Below are 25,978 nucleotides of genomic sequence, written 5' to 3' on the forward strand. Positions count from 1 at the left end.
GTGGGTGATCTTGGTGAAAGAGACAAGGGACCATCTCTGTATAATAATCCCTGCAAGTCCTATTTTTAAATACAAACTTAAAAAGTAAATCTGAGGGGAACCATTCACCCTGGTGGGCCTAGATTTTCAACATGCCATTTTGCTAACAAGTCTGTTATTTAAAGAGTCAAGTTTCCTGAGAATGATCTGCCTACCTTTCAAAGCATCTTAGATTCTAATGGACAAATTAACTACATGTCTCTGTCAGTGTCTTGGGACTGTCTGGACGACTAAATTTCAGATACAATTGGAGGATGAAACTGCAGGAAAATTGAACCTGAGGTGCTTTAGTATCTTAACCTCCCATTAGATGAACTCTGAATTATTCTGAGCGATTGAATCAATGTGTCTCTTGAATACATCTGATGTATAGAGGCATCTCTAGCAATTGATCTGTACCACACCACAGCTCTTTCAATGATCAGGAAAAAAAAAAAAAAAAAAAACCAGAAGAAAACTTTTTGTTTGTTTCTTGATTCTTCCCCCTTTTTAACTGTGAACCAAAGGGTTATTATAGCTTTTACATGTTGAGTGAAAAACTAAAGCAGGGCTCAAACATCACATATGATCAAAGGTTTAATTATGTCATTAGGCACTTTTACCAACAAAGGCTTTCCTTTGATTCAATAAATCAACATCCGCTATGGTCCCTCCATGGGGACCAGAGAGATTGGTTTTATAATTTGTCTTTCCTGCTATCTGCATTTTATTCCAAATGCAGTCATTAGCACTGATTTGATATTGCTCGTGATAACACACTACTTGCTCTCTTTCTGACAAAGAGAACTTTTTAGACAGAAACTTAAAGGGAATTCTCTTTTGTTAGATTGTGACAAAGTAGAATGAGGATACTTACTGAAAAATATATGTGGCTTCACTGGAGACCAAATGAAGATACGCCTCTTCTTCTCTCAGGCCTTAATTTCATCATTGTTCTTCTGGACTAAGTGGCCCAGATTGAAGAGATACCTTTCTCTAACCTGAAGAAACCTTGGACTGGCCAAGCAAATCTTGTGTTTTTTGCCACAGGCATTTGGTTATCACATGCAGAGCTGCATAACCAGAAGAGATTTCCCCCCAGGCCCTGCCTACTCTTCCTTTTAGCCATGAAAACAACCTCTTCCTATCTAATAGCATCCTGTGGGCTCCTGTTTTCTGCTGAGACAGCGTCTTGGCAATTGGGATGAAGTTCCATTAAACTCCAAGGCACGTACTTCCTTATTTTACCAGTCTTGCTGACTATACTTCGCGTAATGTCTTTTTACTAAAATCAATTAGTGTCTTATCAAATTTTTAGTTAAGTAATTCTCATTTAAATTTATTTACTTTCTAAGAACTCAAATTCCCAGTTCTGGACAGTCTTATGTAATTACAAAATTAATTATAGCATTAGGCTCCAAATCTTCTTTCCTTTTGATTTTTAGTATCACCACCCTGATACAGCTTCATTTTTACATTGCCTTCTCTGGGGGTACTTGAAGCCTTTGAAGCCATGAGAATGAGTTGGGGTTTCTGACATTATTATTCACTAACATTGACTCAAATTACAGTCCTCTGAAAAAGGTTAGGTAGGAACATGACAGGCTCTGATACTTAACATCTGAGTATTCACAGTGGCTTTTCATTTTTTTTCTAAGACTTATTCTGTTCATCTGCCTCAGTCATTGTGGGTGCTTGTTAACATCAGTTTCCTTTCTTTTTCTAGCAATTTCTGTACAATGGATCCAAAGATTTCTTAGACTTGTATCAAAACCTAGAATCTGGAAGATCAGACAGAAAGGCAATAGATGAATTCCGACGGCTACACAGCACTCCAAACATTCTGATAGACGACATCTCTGGGTTGGTGGGACTTTTATGAGAGATCAAGTCGAAAGAGTGATCATCTTAGAGAGTTTTGACACTTAAACAAGATGTCACTTCTAGCTATCTGGATTCTCTTCCTTGCTGTGGAATAATAATTCAGTTTAAGTTAGAATGACCAAGGGAGCCAAGGGAATATCTGAAGGGAGCCCAGTTGGAGATTAAACATGTTAGCGAACCTGTCTCAAAAAAGGACATTGAGAAAGAGGAAGTTAAAACTACACAATGTCCTCCCTCTTAACATTTTATATATGAGATCTATGTGTATATTTTAATTGAATGGGATTATACAAGAAATAAATCAGTACTCTTTTAATGGTTCTATAATACTTTATTGCTTCGAGATATGATAACATATTTAGCCACACCTCCTTACAATAAGGTTTTATTTTGAAATATTTTAAGACTCACAAGAAGTTAGAAAATTAGTAGTTTACGTGTACCTTATGCACAGTGTTGAAACCAGAATATTGATGGTGGTACAATTTGTCCTTATTTATTCATGGGTTATTTGTGAATTTGTCTACTTGCTAAAATTTATTTGTAACCCCAAAATCAATACTCAGAGAGCTTTCACAGTCATTTGGACATGTGCCTGCATAGAGCAATAAAAATTTGGGTCATCCAATACAAATGTCTGCAGTTGATGTTAAATACAGGGACACTCTGCCTTTTTGTTTCAGCTCCCATAGTGTAAATGAGATTCTTCAGGCAGTCTCCTTAGCACCACATTCTCTTGCATTTCTGAGCTTTTTGTGGTCACTGCACCATTTGAGATGGACTCCAAGGGTAGTGCTGAGTGCTGGCTAGTGTTTCTAAGATAAGAAGGCTGCAATTTACCCTGGAGAAAATGCATGTGTTAAATAAGCTTTGTTCCATCATGAGTTTTAGGGCTTTTGTCCAGGAGTTCAATGTTAGTCAACATTATTGTATTAGATAAGGTGTCTTTGAACAGAAACACATATAAAATAAGGTACTCTGTTGATTGGTTGATGAAAATGTGACCAGAGGCCTGCAGGAACAGAAGCTTGTATAAGCTATAGGAACAATGATTCAGTATTCATTAATTTAGTGCTCATGGTGACTTTATAGATAATAACTACCATGAATAACAATAATCACCTGTACAATGCTGGTGAGGATGTTGAGTAACTGGATCTCTCACACATTGCTGTTGGAATGTAAAATGGTACCACAATTCTGAAAACATTTGGCAATCTTTCTTATAAACATACACTTACCATACAACCCACGAACTGTATTCCTGGGTCTTTATCCCAGAGAAGTGAAAACTTAAGTTTGTACATGCATCCTCGAATTTGTAGGTTTATATCTTTTGCCAAATTTGGGAGGCCTTTAGCCACTTTTTTGAGCACCATAGTCTTTCTCCTCTCCTTGTGGGACTTTGAGGAGATGATTATTAAATCTCATTATTTTATCACAGGCCCCTGAGGCTCAGTTTATTTCAGTCTGTTTCCTCTCTGTGGCTCAGACCGGGTGATTTTGATTGGGCTATCTGCATGTTTACTGATTTTTTTTTTCCTATCTCATTTCATTTCTGCTATGAAACCCATCCATGGAAGCTTTTTTAAAATTTCACTTACTTTACTTTTCAGTTCTAAAATTTCAGTTTAGTTCTGGGGCGCCTGGGTGGTTCAGTCAGTTAAACATCCAACTTAGGCTCAGGTCATGATCTCAACATTCATGGGTTCAAGCCCCATGTTGGGCTCTGTGCTGACAGCTCAGAGCCTGGAGCCTCCTTTGGACTCTTTGTCCCTCTCTCTCCCTGCCCTTCCCTGCCCTCCCTGCCCTCCCTCCCTCTCTCCTCTCTCTCTCTCTCTCAAAAATAAGCATTAAAAAATTATAACATTTCCATTTAGTTCTTCTTTATATCTTCCATTTTGTTGTTGAGATGGTCTATTTTTTGTTTCAAGAGTGTCATAATTGCCTCTTGGACCATTTTTATGGCACTTGCTAGAAAATCCTTGTCTGAAAATTGCAGCAACTTTGTCATTGTTGGCATCTGCTAATGATAGTTTCTTATTTGAGTTAAGATTTTCCTGTTACTGATGAGTAACTTTGGTCTGCATCCTGGACATTTTGAATATTATGTTATCAAACTCTAGGTCCCATTTAAATCTTCTGTTTTGATGGCTGGTCAACCTATTACGTTCAAAATGTATGTCTTGGCTCACTCTTGTGGGTGGTGGTTCAAATGTCAATTTAGCTATAAAGCCTTTGCAGGGCTATTTCCTTCTATTTTACTTGTATGTTGATGACAAAATGTCATCAACTGTAGTATTCTCAGCCCTGGGTGGGGATGTGTATGGCTGTACATGGTTGGTACGGTGCTCACTCAAGATAGGTAGATAGGAATAGGGCACCTAACTGGCTCAATTAAGCACCTGACTCTTGATTTCAGCTAAGGTCATGATCTAGTGGTTGGTAAGTTTGAGCCCTGCATCAGGCTCTGCACTGACAGTGTGGAGCCTGCTTGAGACCCTTCTCTCTCCCCCTGTCTCTCTGCCCCTCCCCCACTCTCTCACACACACACACTCTCTCTCAAAATAAATCAATCAACTTATTTAAAAAGGTAGATAGGATTAAAGATCTATGCATTGTGGAACTGCTCCCTTCCCAGCTGTTTGCACAAAAGATAAGTTTTTTAGGGCGCCTATTTTTTTCTGACCTCTTTGGCATTTCTGGGTTGAAGGCCTCTCCAGTGCCTCAGTCAGGACACACAGGACGCAAGGAAGGAAGGGAGACAGGAAGGAAGCAAATGAGGGAGAAGGGAACGAGAGGAAAAAGGGAAACAAAGGAAGTAAAGGAACCCAGGACCTCACTGTTAGGTTGTTCTTTGAGTCTCAATGTGCCTAGCAGGTCTGACCTTCCTCTATCTTTGAGTGCTCTGCGAAGTGACTTATGTGTTTTGTCCAGGGATTTTTGTTGCAATTTGCAGAAGTAAAATGGAATGCATCTTGCCCGGAACCAAAAGTATAGCTCCGTTTGGTAATTATTCCTCTAAGTAGAAATCTTGAGTCAAGAGGTATTATACCGCTAGGCCTCTTGATATGCAATATGTACAGTATATCACTGCACCCCTGCAACCCTTGTTAAATGTTCTTTCTTTTTAATATTGTCCAAACTGATACATGAAAGACTGTTGAGTCTCAACTATTTATCAAAAATTGCAAACCATTGTCATTTTAGTATTTCTTTTATGAATTATTATACTGTCTATTAACTTCAGTCTTCAGGTGTTCATATTTTGCTTCCTGATTTGTAAAAATTTTGTATGTATGGCTACTAACATTTTGCCTGACATATAAGCTGTAAATAGGATTTCTAGTCTGAGTTTTAGATTGGTTTACAGAATTCTGCCATGTGAAAGATTTTGCTTTTTATGTAGTCAATTCTATCAGTTTTTACAAATATTTTCCTATTGAAAATGGATAGCTTCCAGGCCCTACCCTGAGCCTGAAAAAACCTTTTTCCCACCTCTCACCCCTTCTTGCATTTGAGATGTCAGGAGGGAAAAGAGAAATGAATATAGCTCTTTAAACCACCAGAAGAATGGAGTAACAAGTGAGGAAGACCTTCTACACTACTTTTTTGTCTAACCAGAAGTGAAATAAGAGCCTTCCAAAAACACACTCAAATTTCTTTCTATTTTCCTCTCACCACAGCCCAAGTGCCTACATCACCAGAACAGTCATCTGTATTGATTTTCGACAAAGTCCCTTTCCCTTGAGAATGTCAGACACTGCATGTTTTAGAGATCCCCTTCCCTATTGCCATTCTTTGTGCTCTACTGGCGAATCAGGAAAGACAGTGATTGCGATAGCATATGGCGGCATCCAATACCAGTTTTTCTGACTGTGACAGTTTCAAGAGTTGTCACTAACTTTTTCTCAAGCTGAGACTTGATGGTTTTACTCCAGTTTCTTTACTGTGGCATTAAGAATCTGTTTCAGTCCTCTGTGAGATATACAGCACTCATAAATATTTAAATATTCCAAAGTATTGTCCTGATTCCTATTTCAACCCATGCCCCCATTGAGCTGACCTAAGCATTCTGCTCTATTGATTTGTGTGTGAGAGAGTTTGAGAGAAAAATGATGGATTATTTTTTATGTTTTCTTTTCAGTTACTGCAATGCTAAAATTGCAAGGACATGATTTTATTTTCTATGATGTCTGTGAATGGTCTATAAAACACCGAATGTTGAACTTAATATATGTAACAAAGTAAGGGTGAAGATGCAATTCAAAAAGAGGGCAGAGAAGTTCCGAGACCCGAGCTGAACTACCGAGAGTAGGATTTCGAATTTGGAAGTAGAAGACCAAAGTTCATTTGCTTGCTTCCATTCCTTGATCGTTAATTACAGTTATTCAATTAATAATTCAGTGTCCTGAACTATTTTGATAACGCCTCATTAAGGGGATCAAAGCTGATAATTAAAGGATGGGTCAGAGACCCTATCCACAGAGAGCAAAGGCCCAAATGAGCAACATGAAAGAAGCATCATTTCACATTCCCAACATGTGAGCAGGCTATGAATATTGATAGCACCAAAAAGGAGAGAAAGGGACTAAAGTCTGGGCTTGCAGAGGTCTGCTTTGTTCACAGTCCAAAATCAATACCACAAAGACTGCCCAACATGCTTCAGTAACTGTTCATCAATTATTTACAGAGCTCTTTTGTTCAAACTTTGTGTTTACAAGATTACTGGAAGATGAACTTGAAAGAACGCTGTTTGTATGTATGGGCTGTATTTGCCATCTCAGGTAGCAGATTCAAATCAAGGTACCTGTGTGCCACATCCTTCTGCCTAGCAGTGCTTCAGCTTCTACCAGAGTAGTATTACAGGTCCAAGACATTGACCTGTCCACGAAGAAAGCACAAGTATTTTCCGTATCCTACCTAATTGACAGCCAAGGTCAAGGGAAAGCAATGCTCTTTGAATTGTTTTCCACATTTGTCCTTGATCTGCTTTCTCAAAGTTCCAACGGACTCGGAAACAAAGGGAACACACTTGAACATCTATTCTTACTTGGTCCTAATTTTCTGTCGGTTATGTCTGCTTAAACCTTAGGTTCAGTCTTGAAGTGAGGGCTGGCTGTTTCAGTCTTTTTTTGTATGAGGCCACTACGTGGGCTACAAATTACTCATAAAAGAGAAACACCTTCATCAAGAACTATTTGTTAATCAACATGCTAAGCATGTTGTGATACGAAATGCTTTTTAACATTTCCTGTGAGGTGTGTTTATTATTATAACCATTTCATAGGTAAAGAAATTGAAACTTAAAATAGCTGAAAAAGGTAAATAGCAGAGTTGATAATCAAACTTTGTTTTGTTTGCCTTCAGCACCTGAACTCTTTGCCATTATCTTGTACAACATGTTGGAATGAACTCCTTAAAAAACAAACAAAACAAACAAACAAAAAGCCAAAAAAATCATGTTCTTCCTTTGTATTGAACAGGAACTAAGAAATGTTTCTGTAAAGGTCCAAAGACCAAGTATTTTAGGCTTTGTGGACCATGGTTGTCTGTAACAACCATGTGACTCTGCTGTTTTAGTGCAAAAACAGCCAGAGATGATACATGAACAAATGCCATGGCTGTGTTCCAATAAATCTTTATTTACAACAATAGCCACGCTGATTTTGACCCTACAGGCTGCAGTTGCCCAACCCCTACAGAAGAATCCACATGCTTTTAGGTACAACCCTTAATAATGCCTGGCCTATTTCACGAACACCCTAAATGGTAAAGTTAGTTAGCGTTGGATTCATCACCAGTGAGTCCTTAATAGCGCATGACAAAGATTTTTGTTCAGAAATTTCTTCCAATCTTGGGAAATTTGTCTGTGAACTAGTCATTTTGGTAAGGTTGTTTCCATTGACACTTTCAGGAGTCAATACCCAGTCTGTGCATCAACAATTTTTTTTCCCAGAAATTCCTTAGTATGGGCAACAATTCAGCTGAGGGAAGCAGACCAAGTCATGGGGTTGGATTAAGTAGGGAGCACATGTCAAAGGGGCCACTGTCTTCATCCATCCAACAGCTGTGGAGGATTAGGGACTCAGTGTTACTGCATCATCTTGAGAAAAAACCTTGGGAAGCCATGAAACATGCTGGGGCTGCAGATACCTGCCTGCCTGCAGCCTCTGACTAAAGATTACATGGAGAAGGGTGGTTTTCTGCCAGTTTACACAGTGGTATCTATAAAATTCTAGCTGCTTATAGTCTAAGTCCAACTACTGGATAGTAGTTGGAAGTTATCAGTTTTTGTTCTATATTACCTAAGTCCCATAGTGCCCCTTCAATAAGTAAAAGAGACCACAGTCACTGTTTTAAACTCAAGTAGACATTTGCTAATGAATGTTTCACCCTATTTTATTTTAATATTTTTAATTGAAGTACAGTTGACATACAATAGCCTGTGTTTCAGGTGTGTATCATTGTAATTCAATATTGTTAGAAGTTGCAAAATGATCCCCACGATAATTCTAGTTACCACGTGTCACCATACAAAGTGGGTATGATCTTATTGACTATATACATGACTTCCTTTAAATTATAAGTGGAAGCTTCTACTCCTTAATCCCCTTCACCTATTTTGCCAACCTCTCAATCCCTCCACCCCTCTGGTAGCCAACAGCTTATTTCCTATGAGTCTGTTTCTGTTTTGTTTTATTTGCTCATTTGTTTTTTAGAATGAACATGGATGTGAAATCATGATACTTAACTTTTTTATGACTTATTTCACTTAGCCTAATACCTTCTAGGTTAATCCGTGGTGTCACAAATGGCAAGATTTCATTTTTTCATGGCTGAGTAATATTGTATACAAGCATACCACATCTTCTTTATCCACTCATGTATCAGTGGACAGTTCGGTTGCTTCCATATTTTGGCTATTGTCATGCTGCAATGAACAAAGTGGTGCACATATCTCTTCTTCTGTTTTCATTTTCTTTGAAAAAATACTTAGAAGTGGATTGCTGGATTATATGGTAGTTCTGTTTTTAATTTTTTGGTAAACCACCATACTATTTTCCATAGTGGGTGTACCAATTCGCATTCCGTCACCCAGGTGCCCCTCTTGTCTTCTGGATAATAGCCATTTGACAGGTATGAGATGATATCTCCTTGTGCTTTCCATTGCATACCCCTGATAATGATTCATGTTGAGGTTCATGTGCTTGTTGGCCAACTGTATGTCATCTATTCAGGTCCTCTGCTCTTTTTTAAATTGGATTATTTGTATTTCTGCTATTAAGTTGTCTGAGTTCCTTATTTCTTAAGGATAGTAACCCTTTATCAGACTTGTGGTTTGCAAATATTGTCTCCTACTCTGTAGGTTGTCCTTCCATTTTCTTGATGGTTTCCTTTGCTGTGCAAAAGCTTCATATATTTTTATATATATTTTAGCTTTTGTTGTCCTTGCTTGAAGCAACTGGTCCAAAAACATATTAGTAAGACTAATGTCAACTTACTGCTTGTGTTTTCTTCTAGAATTTTCATGGTTTCATGAAATTCTTGGTTTCTTATATTTGTCTTTAATCCATTTTGATTTTATTTTTGTATAATGGTATAAAATAGTAGTCTAGTTTTATTCTTTTGCATGTAGCTGTCCAATTTTCCCAGCACCACTTATTGAGGAGACTGTCTTTTCTCCATTGTATATTCTTGCCTCCTTTGTCATTTTTGATCATACATATATTGAGGTCTTTTGGTAGAGAGAGGGGGACTCCATTCTATTCCATTGACCTACACATCTATTTTAATGTCCACACCACACTGTTTTGATTGCTATAGCTTTGTAATATAGTTTGAAATCAGGGAGCATGGTACCTAAAGCTTAGTTCTTTCTCAAAATTGTTTTGCTATCAGGGTCCTTAGTGATTCTGTACAAATTTTAGCATTCTTTGTTCCAGTTTTGTGAAAAAAAAAATCATTGGGACTTTGATACGGATTTTATTGGGTCATATGGACATTTAATAATATTCTTCCAATCCATGAGCACAGATTATTGTTCCATTTATTTGTGTCACTTTCAATTTCTTTCATTAATGTCTTAGAGTTTTCAGAGTACAGTTTCTGAACCTCCTTGGTTAAATTTATTCCTAGGTATTTTGTTTGTTGTGATCCAATTGTAAGTGGTATTTTTTTAAGCTTTCTGTTTCATTATTAGTGTATTTAAACAAAACCTATTTCTGTATGTTACTTTGTATCTGATCACTTCACACAATTCATTTATTCTGATTGTTTTTTGGTGAAGCCTTTCGGGTTTTTTAATAAATAGTATCATGGCATCTGCAGACACCTTTACTACTTTCTGATTTGGATGCTTCCTTTTTCTTATTTCCATGGCAAAAACTTCTAATTATATGTTGAATAAAAATGGCAAGAGTGGATATGCTTTTCTTGTTCCTGATCCTAGAGAAAAGCTTCAGCTTTTTACCATTAAGTATGATGTTAGCTGTCAGTTTTCACATATGACCTTTATTATTGAGCCAAGTTTCTTCCTTACCTGCTTTGTTGAATTCTGTTAAATGCTTTTTAGATGATCAATTGATTTGTATCCTTCGCTTCATTAATGTGGTGTATCATGCTAATTGATTTTCACACAATGAATCATTCTTGCATCACTGGAATAAATCCCACTTGATTATGGTGTATTATCCTTTCAGTGCATTTTGAATTCAGTTTGTTTAATATTATGTTGAGGATTTTTCCATCTTTGTTCATCAGGGATATTGGTCTGTGATTTTCTTTTCTTGGAGTGTCATTGTCTGGATTTGGTATCAGGTAATGCTGGCCTCATTAAATGAATTTGGAAACATTCTTTTATCTCAAATTTTTGAAAAAATTGACGATAGATATTAAGTCTTTAAATATTTGGTAGAACTCAACTGTACTAGACTTTGGGTTTTAGCAAGTTCTTAAATTACTAATTGAATGGCTTTAAATATTTGGTAGAACTCAACTGGTAGTGGACATTTGGTTTTGAGGAGTTCTTAAATTACTAATTCAATTTCATTACTTGTAATCAATCTGCTCAGAGAGTATTCATGATTCAGTCTTGGAAAGTTGTATGTTTCAAGGAATTTGTCTATTTCTTCTAGGTTTTTCAGTTTATGGCAAATAACTGTAGTAATCTCGTTCACTCTTGTTATCTGTGGTGGTAGTTGTAGCTTCTCTTTCATTTCTGAAATATCTTGGCCCTCAACCTTGTTTTTTTTCTCTTGATTAGTCTGGCTAGAGGTTTATTCATTTTGTATATCTTTTCAAAGAACCTATTTGGTCTGTTGATCTTTTCTTAGTATGTTTTTGGTCTCTTTCACTTATTCTCATTTTGATCTTTATTATTTCCTTCCTTCTACTAACTTAGGCTTTTGTTTCCTCTTTTTCTAGTTCTTTATAGGTATAAAATTAGATTGTTTATTTGGGATTTTTCTTGTTTGTTGAGGTACACCTGCATCACTATGAACTTCCCTCTTAGAATTGCTTATGCTGTATCCCATACCCTTAGGAAAGCCATGTTTCCATTTTTAGTTGTGTCAAGTTATTTTTTAATTTCCCCTTTGATTTCTTCATTGACCTTTTGGTTGTTTAATAACATATTAGTGTCCATGTGTTTGTGCATTTTCCCCACTTTTTCTTGTTGTAATTGATTTCTAGTTTCATAGAAGCTAAAAAAGTGATTAGAATAAGTGACCTTTTTTTAAATCTTAAATTCATTGAGAGTTGTTTTGTGGTGTAATATGCACTCTGTCCTGGAGAATGTCCATATGCACTCGAATAGAATGTGTCTTCTGCTGTTCGGGGATGGAATGTTCTATATATATCTATTAAGTCCATCTGATCTAAAGTATCATTGAAGGCCAATGTTTCCTTATTGATTCTGTCTAGATGATCTCTACATCGAAGTAAGTGGAGTGTTAAAGTCCCTTACTATTCCTTTATTACTCTCAATTTCTCCCTTTATGTCTGTTAACATTTGCTTTTTATATTTAAAATATGTATTATGTTGGGTACATAAATATATAAATGTTATATCATTTTCTTGGATTGACTCCTTTATCATTATGTATTGCCCTTGTCTTTTGTTACGGTTTTTGTTTTAAAGTCTGCTTTGTCTGATAGAAGTATTGCTACTCTAGCTTTCTTTCTATTTCCCTTTCCTTGGAATCCCTTATCCGTCTTTTTACTTTGAGTCTGTGTATGTCTGTAAATCTGAAGTGAGTCTCTTGTAGGCAGCATATTGATAGGTTTTGTTTTGATTTTATCCATTTTGCCACTTCATGCCTTTTGATTGGAGCATTTAGTCCATTTATTTTAAAGTAATTATTAAAAGGTATATACTTATTGATATTTTGTTTTCTGGTTGTTTTTGCAGTTCTTCCTTTCTTCTTTCATTCTCTTCCCTTGGGATTTGATGGTGTTTAAAAAAAATTTTAATGTTTTATTTATTCTTGTGAGAGAGAGAGAGAGACAGAGACAGAGCATGAGCAGGGGAGGAGCAGAGAGAAAGAGGGACAGAGAATCCGAAGCAGGCTCCAGGCTCTGAGCTGTCAGCACAGAGCCCAACGTGGGGCTCGAACCCACAAACTGTGAGATCATGACCTGAGCAGAAGTCGGACGCTCAACCAACTGAGCCACCCAGGCGCCCCTGATGGTATTTTTTAGTGTTATGTTTGGGTTCCTTTCTCTTTATATTTTGTATATCTACTGTAGGTGTTTGGCCTGTGTCTATCATGAGGAACATAGTGATTTACATACGTAGCAGTCTATTTTAAGCTGGTAGTTGCTTAAGTTCAAATTCATTTTAATACCCCACATTTTTTTTGAGAGAGTGCAAGCATGGGAGGGGCAGAGACAGAGAGGGACAGAGGATCTGAAGTGGGCTCTGCAATGCCAGCAGTGAGCCAGATGTGAGGCTTGAACTCATGAACTGCAAGATGATGACCTGAGCCAAAGTCAGACAACCAACGGAGCTACCTCGGTGTCCCAATACTCCACATTTTTAATCTCTATACTTTGATGTCTTATTTTACTTCATTTTATTTTGTACATCCCTTAACTATTTATTATTAGAGTTGGTTTTACTTTTTGTCTTTTAACCTTTATACTAACTTTTCAAGGGACTGATAATACTGTTTACTATATATTTCATTTTACCATTGAGATTTTTTTCTTTTATGTATTTTCTAATTTCTAATTAAGTCTTTTCCTGATTAAAGAAGACCCTTTAACATTTGTCGTAAAGCTGGTTTGGTTCTCTGGGAAACTCTTTATCTCACCTTAAATTCTGAATGGTGATTTTACCAGGTGGAGTATTCTTGGTTTTAAGTTTTCCCTTTCAGCACTTTGGATGTAGTATGCCATTTCTTTCTGGCCTCAAAGTGTCCACTGAAAAATCAGCTGATAGTCTTACAAGGTTTCCCTTACATGCAACTATTTGTTTTTCTCTTGCTGTGTTAAGGTTTTCTCTTTAACTTGTGCTTTTATATTATGTTTTGGTTTGGATCTCTTTGGGTTCTTGAGACTGCTTTCTGGACCCAGATGTTGGTTTCCTTCCCCAGATTAGCGAACTTTTCACCCATTATTTCTTCAAAAAAAGGTTTTTAGTCCCTTTATCTCTATTCTTCTGCTGGGATCAATATAATGTAAATGTTGATATGCTGGATGTTGTCCCAGAGGTCCAACTAGTCTCATTTTTTAATTCTTTTAGGTCTTCTCACTGAGTAATATCCAATGTTCTCTTTTCCAGATTACTGACCTTTATCATCTAATCTGTAGTTGATTCCCTCGAGTATATTTTTCATATCAGTTATTATGTTCTTCAACTTTGTGACTTGTTACGTTCTTATACTAAGTCTTTCACTCTGTTCTTCCATTCTTCTCTGGAGTTGTGTGTTGAATGGGCATCTTTATGACCATTACTTTGAATTCTTTATCAGGTAAATTACTTACCTCTGTTTCATTAGAGTTTTGGGGGGCAGGGGTTATATTGTTCTTTGGCTTATAATGTATTCCTCAGTCTCATTATTATTTTTTTTTTGAACTTTCTGTGTTTGTATCTGTGAACACTTATTATGGAGAACACCCATCTCTCCCAATCTTGAGTCACCTTGCATTGGAGCATCCCCAGTGTAGGTGCTATCTGTGCCTGGTGGCTTTGACTGAGCAGTCTAAGCTGAATCAGGTGCAGGCTGGAGGGCTCCAGGTGGTGCTCCACCAGGGCCACCCTGGCAGGATAACTGCAGCTGGAGTGGACATGGACTGCAAGGTCCCAGGGTGCTGTGAACTGGATCAACCTTGGCAGGACAGCTGGAACTATAACCATGGGCTGGGCTTCTCAGGGCATGTCCCCAAGGCTGCCCTGGAGGGATAGCTGGAACTGAAGCAGAAGTGGGCACTCTGCCTGATGGCTCTTTGATGGGGCCACCCTTGAAGGATGGCTCAAGTGGTGCAGGCCTGAGGGGGTTCTTGGGTGTTCTGTGCTAGGGCTGCCCTGGCAGGATGGCTGGTTTGAGCACAGGCCAGGGGAGGCCCAGAGCATACACTGAGGCCACCTTGGTGGAATGGGTGGTGCAGGCTCAGGGTACTCTGAAGGTAGGGGGTTACATAAACAGTAGTGCCTGGTGGCACCTAAAACCTCAGAGTTCCCACACTCTGGTTTATGCTGTAGGGTTGTAAATGGCTTTCCTTCACTTCCGGTGTAGTTGCATTTTAAATGGCAGTGCCTGGGGCAGGTGAGTGTGTGTATACGTCTCTCAGTGATAGCCCTCCCTAGAGGAGATCATCACATCAGGGGTGGTGTTCCCATCATTACCATGTGTCCATCTGTCCTAGCCTACTTTAGGTGGTCCCCCTGTCATTGCTTATGCCAAAGCTGTTCAATGAACCTTCGATTCTTCTTCAGTAGAAATTGCTCTACATTTAATTGTAGATGTGGTGTGTCCATAGGAGGAAGTGAGTTCTGAGACTTCGTAGGCTTAGAGGACCATCTCCTTTCACCCAATTCAAAAAGGCCAGCAGTACGATTTTTCATCAGTGTACTGGCACATTATAAGACTGTGGCAAACAGTGTGGTGCTGGACCCTGATAAACTAGGTCAGCTACTAGCCAGATTCTAAGACTCACCCATGTCCCTGACACCCTAGGACACAGGGTTAGTATGTTATCTGAAAAGCTCTCATAAAATTCCTAGTAGTAACTATGTGAGTGTGGGTAAGTTTAATTTTATTGGGTCTTAAATTCTATACAATGAGAATATTCATAAAGACCTGCCAAGTTGAAAAGAAAAAATGGATTTGTGTGTATAAGGGTAGATGATTTGGGGGTCTTGGGAAGGTTCTTTAAATGTTTGTTGAATTTAGCTTATGAATGGAGTTCTACCTGTGTAGAGTTGAGGTCCATACACTTCAGAGCCACACATCTGGATCTGAAGAAGAGCTAGAAAATCTAGGTTGCTGCTGCCTTTGCAGAGTCACAGGCTAAGTCTACAACCTTGCAGGGCAGCTTCAGGTTTTTAGATCTAAGAATTGAAAGTCTGCAGGTGTTGAGATCACAAGTGCCACAATCAGAGGGCTTAATGCTGCCATTAATCATGTTCTCACAATTCCATCAATAGTTTTCTATGTATTCTAGGATTCAAAGCAAACCTATCTTATGCACCTCCTTACAGGAATGGTATAGGGCTGATAACATTAAAATGCTTCTCCAAGTAGGCTTCATTTCAGAACTAACTTTTGAACTCAATAAAAAGTACACTTTGAAGCAATAATGGATGAGAATGACAGCTCTAATACCCACCATTTTCCCTAATGGACCATTTATTCCCCCCCAAAGTAGTAGAAATGTATCTCAAGGTGAAGCAGTGTCATTTGTACTTGATCTTATTTGGTGTACAAGATCAGATGTGTGTGCAAAAGACACATTCTTTCATGTGCCATAAAATTGACTTTTTAAACTCTCTGTTCTTACCATGGAGGGTCCTATACTAAAGGCAGCAGAGAATGCCTAAAACATCATGTGGGGCCCTACACTTAATCAAATTTCCCTAGGTTTTAAACGATCTTGAATGCAACGTGTATAGGTCTCAAGTTTGCCATACAGTTGACATGCCCACAATTAAATGTAATTTTAAGTGATTTTTCACATTTGCATTTAAGGCAATAAAAATCACAAAAATTTATGTGCCATCAGCAGAGTGACTTTTTTACTTACTCACAGGACAGTAATAATTCTGGTAAGCGTCCAAATTCAAAGTTAGCCAACAAGTGCATGTCAGCCATTTCCATTCTTTTTGCAAGACTAAAATAGACATACTTGTTGCTCCTATAAATGTTATAGTAATGTTTTCCCCAATGACTGTGAAAGGACAAGGATAATTAATAGTGCAGAAAGGATGTTTTTGGCATTTCTTTATAAAATCTATCAGTTATTACAGTAGTAGGTGTTTCAATGACATTATGCATTTAAAATCTGGGTCACTTTTCATCTGTAATATATTTCTCCATGACAGCATCTGAGACTATGCAGACACACGTCTGCTGCAAAATCATTAAACCAAGAGAAAATGACTCAGATTTTACTTACATTTAAAAAAATAAAATAACAAATGAGACAAGTGCTAAGTGAATAAATCATTTACAGTCTAAAAATCAAACATTTCAAGACTTCTAAGGGTTAACAAAGTATTTTAAGTGACATAAACTGGATCTCAGAAATCACCCTTGATCTAAACAGAGACTGTTTCAGATTTTAAATAATTTACTTCTATGACTATACCTTAAGCCATAAAAATCCCCACAGGTGTTATTTCTTTTGTGAATATGTCATGATCAAGCTTTGGTTATAAAATATTGGAGCTGACACACTTCCTTAGCACTCAGTAAAATGGTGTACTGATGTTAAAATGTTATTTTATTTCTGCTAACCTGACAACAGAACTTAAAGTGCAAACATTGAAACGCTCTAAAGCAAAAATACAAATGCACACACAAGAACCCCACCAAGTCTATTCATTAAGATTTAGAAAATAAATTTTCTTCCCTAATCAGAGTTTTCATTGAGCTACACCTGCAAATATGTTTTGCCAAAGCATTTTGATACTTAGACCCCTTTGAAACCACTTTAATGCAAGGACTAAAGGAAAAGTTCAAAAGAAGACAGGAATAAGAACCCTGTGAACCGGTCCACGCTCCTTTGTGAAGGCAGAAAGAAACAGAAGACCCAGTGAAGATCCACTTTGAAGTCTCTGCTTTGTTCCTCCAGGGTTTCTTGGAGGTTTGGTCCTTGGGATCCAGATAGGATGTGAATTGTGTGGCAGCCCGTGGCTATAATTCAATGTAATAAAATCATGAAGCCGAGAGGGCTGGGACAGTTAAGTGAATGACACTCCGTACAGCATACTTATACAAATGTGATGTTGCTGAAATCCAAGACGATTTTCCACAAACCAGCCAGGATGGTAATCCAAATAGGAGACTTCTGCATCCTGTCGCTCCTCCCACGTTAAGCACATCTGTCTTTGCTACCGTGTTACCTAAAACAAGTAAGTGAGCATTCAGTATTTCAGCCCCACCAAAAAAGGTCCCTTCTACTACCAGACCCATAAGTCCCTGTCTATGTCATTTGTGCACCGTTGGGCACATTGTTCCTTTATTTGTAACCCACCTCACCAAAACACCTGTTCAAATCCTTTACAGTTCTTACTTTCAGGTTGCAAAGAAAACATGCACAAAGACTTGCACAACACGATATTATATACGTTAGCTTGGTATTTTTTAGAGTTATCAAAACCCCATCAGATTAGGTACATTCATTGCCCATCAAGTTAACTCACGCATGTTGAGCATGCTTTCTGGAAGGCACTAAATTTTTTCAAATGAATGCCAGTTAAGATCTGTGTATGTCAAGATCAAAATGCTACCTTTGTTACTTTTTAATGTAGTTAACTTTTATTTTAAAAAATAGGTTATTTTGGGGCGCCTGGGTGGCGCAGTCGGTTAAGCGTCCGACTTCAACCAGGTCACGATCTCGCGGTCCGTGAGTTCGAGCCCCGCGTCGGGCTCTGGGCTGATGGCTCAGAGCCTGGAGCCTGCTTCTGATTCTGTGTCTCCCTCTCTCTCTGCCCCTTCCCCATTCATGCTCTGTCTCTCTCTGTCCCAAAAATAAATAAACGTTGAAAAAAAAAAAAACCTTTAAAAAATAGGTTATTTTAGAAAACTGCCATAATGACTGCAAACAGATCTTCATTAAGAAGTTTACTATTTTCTCTACTTTTAAATGCTTAGAATAAATCAGCAGTTTCTATAGTTTTATTTGGTAATGTATTCTACAGGTTAGATAATCCATACACAAGCTAGAGGGAAAAAAAACCAAAAGCTTGAGATGTGAACCTGCCTATAACATAAAAAGATATTACTTGATGACAGAGTCATCCTGCCTGGTCTTTAGACCCAATCAATTATTTATTCAAACCTCAGATTTGCTGTCAATTGACATAAAGCCTTTATTTTATACATTTTACAAAAGAGTTGTTCTTTTGTTTGTGCTGGGAATACCAGAGCAAACACAACAAAAACCTGTCCTCATGGAGTTTATCTAGAATAGGGCTAGCATACTTTTTCTATAAAGGACCAGATAGTAAATACATTCACCTTGGTAGGCCATATAGTCATTGTCACAACTACTTCACTCAGCCTTTATAGCACAAAAGGAGCATAGACAAGACAGCAATGTAAACTAATGGGCACTGTTTTATCCCAATAAAATGTGAGCTGTAGACACTGAAGTTAGGATTTCATGTAATTTTCATGTTATGAATTTTTTTTCCAACCATTTAAAAGTGTACAGAGCATTCTTAGCTCACAGACCTTAGGAAAACAGGCCAAGGGCTGGATGTGGCTTTGCAAGCCACAGCTTGGTAATTCTTATTCTAGAGGAAAGGGATGGATGAAGACACAAAGAAAGGATATGCCAGAACGTGATATACGCTAGGGAGAAAAAAAAAAGATACTAAGGCCAGGTGGGTAGAAGTCTTGTGATTTCTAGAGGATTGTCAGATGAGGAGAATCTGGAGTGATGAGAGGGAGTCCTGACTACCTAGGGGGAAAAACTTAGGCCTTTCTCCACCTCAGGTACAAAAGTGAGACAAGGGGTGCATGGCTGGACTGTCAACTTAAGAGGATCAGTTTGGTAGAAGTGCTGAAAGGCAAAGCCAACAGGACAAAGGATGGAGAGAATGAGGATTCAGGAACTACTCCAGAGTCTTACTCTTGAATACCGGTCTTTTTCTGATGGGGAGGAGTATCACTGCCTGAGCTTCTTCGGCTGCTAAATGTTTAAGTAGCATCTTCTCCCTCCATTTATAGTGAAGAGTGAGTGAACCGTGAATGCCATGACCCGGTGCTTGTCCTGTGATTAACCTCATAAAATGGTGGCTACTGCCACATTAGCTCTTTCTGGATCTAAGTATAGATGGAGGACGTAATTCTCAATGCATCTTATTTAAGGAAGCTTACTTTCCATGCCCAGCTCATTTTGGAGCCAATCTCAAGTTCAATGACCGGATTCTTTAGCATTTCTTTTCCTGTAAAGTTTTCTTTTTGCTAATTGTATATGTAAGGTTCATTGTCACTTTGAAATTCGGTGGATACCACACTGCTAACATGCCAATACTAGCTCTACTCCACAGGGATCAGGAAAGACAAGACCTCAGGGGAAAGGAACCATCTCGGCTGGAACTTAAAAGACAACTAGAACTTTAGAAAAGAGAAGTGATGAATGAGGTAGCAGTGGGGGTATGGAAATACATGGTCTATTGGGGGAGTCACATTTAGGGGTTGACCTCAAGATGCTTACACTCTATTTTCTGTTACCCATGGGGATCCATTGATGGTCTCTCACCAAGGAGAAACCTGGGAAAGGAATTTACCCTGGAAACACAGAAAACAGCACTACAGCAAAAACAGAGCAGGTGTGGGGCCCGGTTAAATGACAATCAACGGATGAAGCACTTTTTAAGAATGGTTTGCCCCATCCCAGACTTACTATACCAGACTATCCAAGGAGTGTGGCTCAAAACAGTGGGTACGAGGACCCCCTAGGATGAGTTTTCTGAAGCTACTGTTACCATTAAATAATTATTATGATAATGCAGCAAAAGAGAATGAAGATGATTCAGAGCGGTAGCCTAAGAAACAGAGAAAGGTACCGTTCACAGGGTGTTTTCAGGCAGATACCATAAGAACGGGTCATCTTAGATCTTAAGGGTAAGAGATGGTATAGCAGAGAAAGCCTCATTTAACTCTTCTCTCTCATTTTCTAATATGAAATACTAGAAGCATGCAGAGAATGCAAACTTAGAAGAAGTAAATGCAGTAAGAGAATCAGGTAGGATGCTTTCCAAGAGCTACCGGAAAAAAATACATTTGGATCCAGTTAATTCTTTGCTATGGGGGACCCCTCCTATGCGTTTTAAGATTTTTACAACCTGTCTGGCCTCTACCCACAAGATGTCTGAACAACCCCCATTCCCACAACGTGTGGCAACTAAAAATGACCCTTGATGGAAAAACTGCCCCTGGTTGAGAACTGCTCCAAAGGCATAGCTCTTTACCCTTAGATGTTGGAAAAATAAAAACCTTAAACATCTAAAATTTCTTGAAATTCACTACGATTTATTTCCATTTTCAAACATCAAATAGCCCTGGACAGTGGCTGGCTTTGGTGCTGAGACAACATTGTGTGCAATTGTTCGGAGCTTTAACACGAACGACTCCAAATGAAGACGAGGAAAACTGAGGCAGAATGACAGTGAAAGTTGTATTTTTCCACAAGAACTGGTAGGTGAATGCTCTCTGCGAACACCAAAAGCTATCCAGGCACAATAAACTCACTGCCAACCTTTTACACCTGGAACAGACAGCATGGCTTCCTAGGAAACTGTCCCCCTCGTTTTCTGATCTTCATCTAAATCTGTTAATCTCTCAACTTGACTGCTCTCTTCATATTTGCATTTAAATGAAAAATAAAATTCTGACATAGGTCTCTTACTGCAGATCATCTTTTTAGCCTTTCCACGTGTTGATGTTGGTGTGCAGGAACTATTTAAGGAAAATGAAAACTATTTTGTCACACAGTTAATATCCCCCCTAGAACTGTAATCCCTCAACCGGTGTAGGACTGCTGTCTCACTTATGGGTAAGGTTAGTATCTATTTTATGAAAAAGAGAATCTCAGGGCACCAAGTTCTTCCCAGAAGCCAGTCACACCTCCACAAATGAATCTGCTCTATGTTCATAAGAACCATAAAAGACATAAAATGTTTTATGCAGTTCAAGCCACAATGAGTTGGATTAATAAAGGAAACAAAGTTTTACTACTTTGAGATTATTCTCAAGTGTCATATCACTAAAAAAAAAAAAAAAGCAGCTAAGTATCATTATGGCTTAGGGAACTGTATTGTGTTTCTACAACTTTTAGAATTTCCAAATGAAATGTCACTACTGTTGAGGTTTTAGCTAGAGCAAACTTATATTCCCAGCAGACGGAGCTAAAATGCCCCTAAAGGTCTGCTTCCTGCAAATGCTCTAACTGCACACAAATAGAGAGGGAGCCTCCCCAGCAAGAGACTACTTAGACACATTCTTTTCCGGAACATAGTTGGCTTGTGTTCATGGTCTTGTTTTATATTTACGTATAAGAATCAATACAAGAATAATCTTCCAAATGTTCTTTCTTTGTCCACAAGAAATAGGATAAGAAGACATTTTTATCATTGATGGATCTAATATGCTAGCTCCTTGGCAGCTCCAACATTTTTATTCAGGAAGGGAAGGGGGAAAAGGGGCTGAAAAGGGCCAGGGTGGGGGGAAGGATAGTGTTATTATTTTAAGGCAGGGTTTGCTTAGCAAGCACACTTGGGTGTATATAGACTGGAAGTTAATTAGAAATGATGGGGAATGCTAACCTCTTTTGTCCACCAACAAGGGACTCCATGAACGTCCACTGCTGTGGATATAAAAGCATACACGGGCATACCTCAGAGATACAGCAGGTTTGGCTCCAGACCACCCCAGTAAAGCAAGTATTGCCATAAAGCAAATAGCACAACAAAATGAGTATCACCAGAAAGCATGCCAAATTAATTTTTTGGTTTCCCAGTGCATGTAAGAGTTATGTTTACACAACACTGTAGTATGTTAAGTGTGCAACATTTGGTCTAAAAAAGCAATGTACCAGCCTTAGTTTAAAAATACTTCATTGCTAAAAAATGCTATCATCTGAGCTTTCAGCCAGTCATAATCTTTTTAACCGTGGAGGGCCTTGCCCTCTGTGTTGATGGCACTGCCTAATCAGGGTGGCGGTTGCTAAGGGTTGGGGTGATGTTGACGGACTCTTCCTTTCATGAATGCTTTCTCTAGAGCACGCCATGCTGTTTGATAGCATTTTACCCACAAAACTTCTTTCAACATGGGAGTCAAGCCTCTAAAACCCTGCCATTGCCTTTCTCAACTAAGTTGATGTCGTATTTTAAGTCTTTTGTTGTTAGGTCAACAATCTTCAGAGCATCTTCGTTAGGAGTAGGTTCCATCTCAAGAAACTACCTTCTTTGCTCCACCCTAAGAAGCACGTCTTCATCTCTTAAGATTTCTCATGACATGGCAGCAATTCAGTCCCATCTTCAGGCTCCATTTCTAGTTCTTTTGCTGTTTCTGCCACATCCACAGTTACTTCCTCTACTGAAGACGTGAACCCCCCCAAAGCTGTCCATGTGTGTTAAAAGCAACTTCTTCCAAATTCCTGTTAATTCTGACCTCTTTCCAGGAATGAGAAATGTTCTTCATGGCATCTAGAATGCCCAGATCAATCACAGGAATCACTACCTGTGGCAGCTATAGCCTGATGAAAGTCAAAATAACATCCATTCTGCAGCCCATGGATCAAGAAGTCATTTTCGCAGGCATGAAAACAACATTAATCTCATTGTCTATCTCCATCAGAGCTCTTGGGTGACGAGGTAGATTGTTCCGAAAGGAATCTTTTTTATAAACAAGAGGTCTCAATAGTGGGTTTTAAATATTCAGTAAACCAAGTTGTAAACTGACGGGCTGTCATCTAGGCTTTGTTCCACTTGTAGAGCAGACAGAGTAGATTGAGCCTAATTCTTAAGGACCCTAGGAGTTTTTGGAATGGTAAATGAGCCCTGTCTGTAGCCTAAAGTTACCAGCTGCATTAGCCCCCTAACAAGACAGTCAGCCTGTATAGGCACTGACTTCTCCTCTCTAGCTATGAAAGTTCTAGATGGCATCTCCTTTCAACAGAAGGCTGTTTTGTCTACAATGAAAATCGGCTGTTTTGAGTAGCCACCTTCATTGTCTTAGCTACAACTTCTAGATAACTTGCTGCTTCACCTTGCACTTGTATGTTATGGAGATGGCTTCTTTGCTAAACCTCATTGACCAACATCTGTTAGCTGCAGACTTTTCTTCTGTACCTTCATAGAATTAAAGAGTTAGGACCTTGGTCAGGATCAGACTTTGGTTTAAGGGAATATTGTGGCTAGATGGAGGTTTTATTCAGACCACTAAAACTGTCTCCATGGAAGGGGTTCACTGGAGTAGTTTTTTTAAATGTCCTTCATGAGTTTTGCCTTTGTATTCACAGTTTGGCTACCTGTGTTAGGCCTCCCGACTAAGCTTAATCACTTCTAGCTTCTGACTTACAGTCAGAAACATGTGACTCTTACCCTCACTGGAACACTTCGAGGCCCCTGTAGGGTTATTAATTGGCCCACTTTCAATATCGTTGTGTGTCGGGAAATAAGGAGGGCCAAGGAGAGGAAGAGAGGGGAACTGAACACACAAAGGGGTGCCACCCTAAACTTACAATAGTACCATCAGTGATCACTGATAACCATAGCAAATAATGAAAGGATTTGAAATACTGTGAGAATTACCAAAATGTGACACAGAGACACCAAGTGAGCCAGTGCTATTGGAAAAAATGATGCCAACAGACTTGCTTGACACGAGGTTGTCACTAATCTTCAATTTGTACAAACAACAACAAACCATAAAAACAGTATGTGCAAAGCACAATAAAATGAGATATGTCTTTATCAGGTCATTTAGTCACCTTTATATTACTAACAAAAGTTGACAATTATACTACTGCTGATCTTGTATTTGATGCCAGCTAAAATTTATCTTTATAGTTGTTTATAAAAGGTTATCATTGTTCTAAATTTATTCTTTCATTAGAATGACCAATTTTATTACTTTTTTTCAATTTTATTACTTTCTATTCAAAAAAGTTATTGGGACTATGAAGGTAGCTGAAAACCGACATGAGCCCTGACTTCACAGGTCTGTTCTTAGAACACTCTAGGTACTAAAAACCTAACTATACCTTTCCATGGAAAGTATAACCATAGTAAATGTTGAAAGATAGAGGAGACATGAATCCTGTCAGTGATGGATTCTAAAGAAATAATGGTTAAGGAGTAAAGAAGGGAGGGAAGCACATTCCATGAAGAACACCTTTCTCTGCAATTGCAAAGGCACCATGGTAAGAGGTACTAACAGAAGACTGAAACAAACAAACAAAAGAATGATGGGATGTGGCTTGCCAGGTTATTTATTAAGACCCAGATAGGCAGGCAGGCAGACTAGCTAGGAATATCTGCATTTCACAAATGTGATTGTGGTCCTCATATGGAGAATGACCTAAAAAGGGAGCGTGAGTGGATGTGAGGTATCAACATGAGACACAGTGGGGACAGGACCACTGTTGTAAGGATGGTGACCAACGCTCAAGGAGGGAGGTGGAAATAACAAGCGCAGGGACCAGTAACGGACTGGACATAGAGAGGTAAGGAAGAAGTAAGATTTTGGGCTCAAGAACTGGGTAGACACTGGTAGACTTCTGAAAGTGTGGGGACTAGAAAGCACATCCTTGGAAGAGACAACTCTTGACTTAAATCCAAGTGTTATATAAGTCTTACTCCTCACAGGAAGTATCCCTCCTTGAGCAAATCATCTGGATGTGGAATCTCACCATGCTGTTTGGATATTGCTGGCTGTCGACTCTGATTCCTTTATTTTAAAGTGGGCTCCCGAAGGAGCTGCAATGAATTGAGTGACTCATCCAGCAAGTCCCTGTTCCATATGATCTGACATAAAGGGTGATATTAGGCAATGGGCTTTTCAAAAGGCCAAAGTAATGGGACGGTACCAGCCAGGGAGGTTTATCAACATCAAATAGCGTCGCTGGTGGTGCCAGGAAAAACTGAAGGGGGGACACCACATAGTTAATAACCTGGGGAAGTTGTAAATGAGAGTTGTGTTTGTCTATACTTGCCTTTGTAGTTTTGACTTTATTGCCACTGCTACAGGACCAACCTGAGTAATCTGGCAGCACTTTACAATCCTCTCCTTCCAAGCAAGGATTCATGTGGCACCACCACTTCTGAATCACGATGGAAGCTGGAAAACAAAGGCCAGTGTTTGTGAAGGTGTTTCTTCCTCCAAATAGGGACGACATGAAGCTCAGCCACATGTTCTAGAAAACAGTGAGATCCCAAGCTTTACAACATGCCTGGGTATGAATTTGGCTGGGCTTTTTTTTTTTTTCCCGCCCATGACTTTAGGCTATTTAACTCCTCTTGGACTCAGTTTCTTCATCTGTAACATGGGGATAAAAATAGAACCTCACCACAGATGTCAAGAAGATAAAGGTAATCCACAGCAAAGTCTTGGCTAACCATGGACCAGTCACTGGGTTGTCAGAAAATGTTAGCTACTGGTGTGGTCATCATTTTGTAGGTTACAACAGTGCATACTGAGCTGGCAAAGTCAGTACATTTGACGGGCTTTGTTGCCAGTGGCACAGATTAAAAACAGTAAATGTTTCCATCACAGAGGGGTTCATCTCTCCATGCCAGTCCAGCAAGTGGTGGAATAACTCCTTAAACTCAACAGCTGGAAGCCAAGTAAAAGTTGGCGAGCCTGGTACTCCCTCACATGCCCACATCCTAGGCTTGTTC

At 38.8% G+C, this 25,978-nt stretch overlaps 1 protein-coding gene across 1 annotated transcript in view; it reads right to left on the reverse strand.

The window, feature by feature from the left end:
- Positions 1 to 16,113: 16,113 nt before the first annotated feature.
- The window catches only part of TAFA4 (TAFA chemokine like family member 4), a 178,080-nt gene continuing 168,215 nt past the window's right edge, over positions 16,114 to 25,978 (reverse strand). Inside the window, exons 5-6 of the mRNA XM_043587900.1 lie at positions 25,294 to 25,418; positions 16,114 to 17,470 (exon numbers count right to left, since the gene is read on the reverse strand). Of these exons, the coding sequence (XP_043443835.1) occupies positions 17,459 to 17,470; positions 25,294 to 25,418 (137 nt within the window). The 3' untranslated portion in view covers positions 16,114 to 17,458. The remainder of the gene's footprint in view (positions 17,471 to 25,293; positions 25,419 to 25,978) is intronic.

Source organism: Prionailurus bengalensis, chromosome A2 (assembly GCF_016509475.1).
Source record: "Prionailurus bengalensis isolate Pbe53 chromosome A2, Fcat_Pben_1.1_paternal_pri, whole genome shotgun sequence".
Lineage (NCBI taxonomy): Eukaryota > Metazoa > Chordata > Mammalia > Carnivora > Felidae > Prionailurus > Prionailurus bengalensis.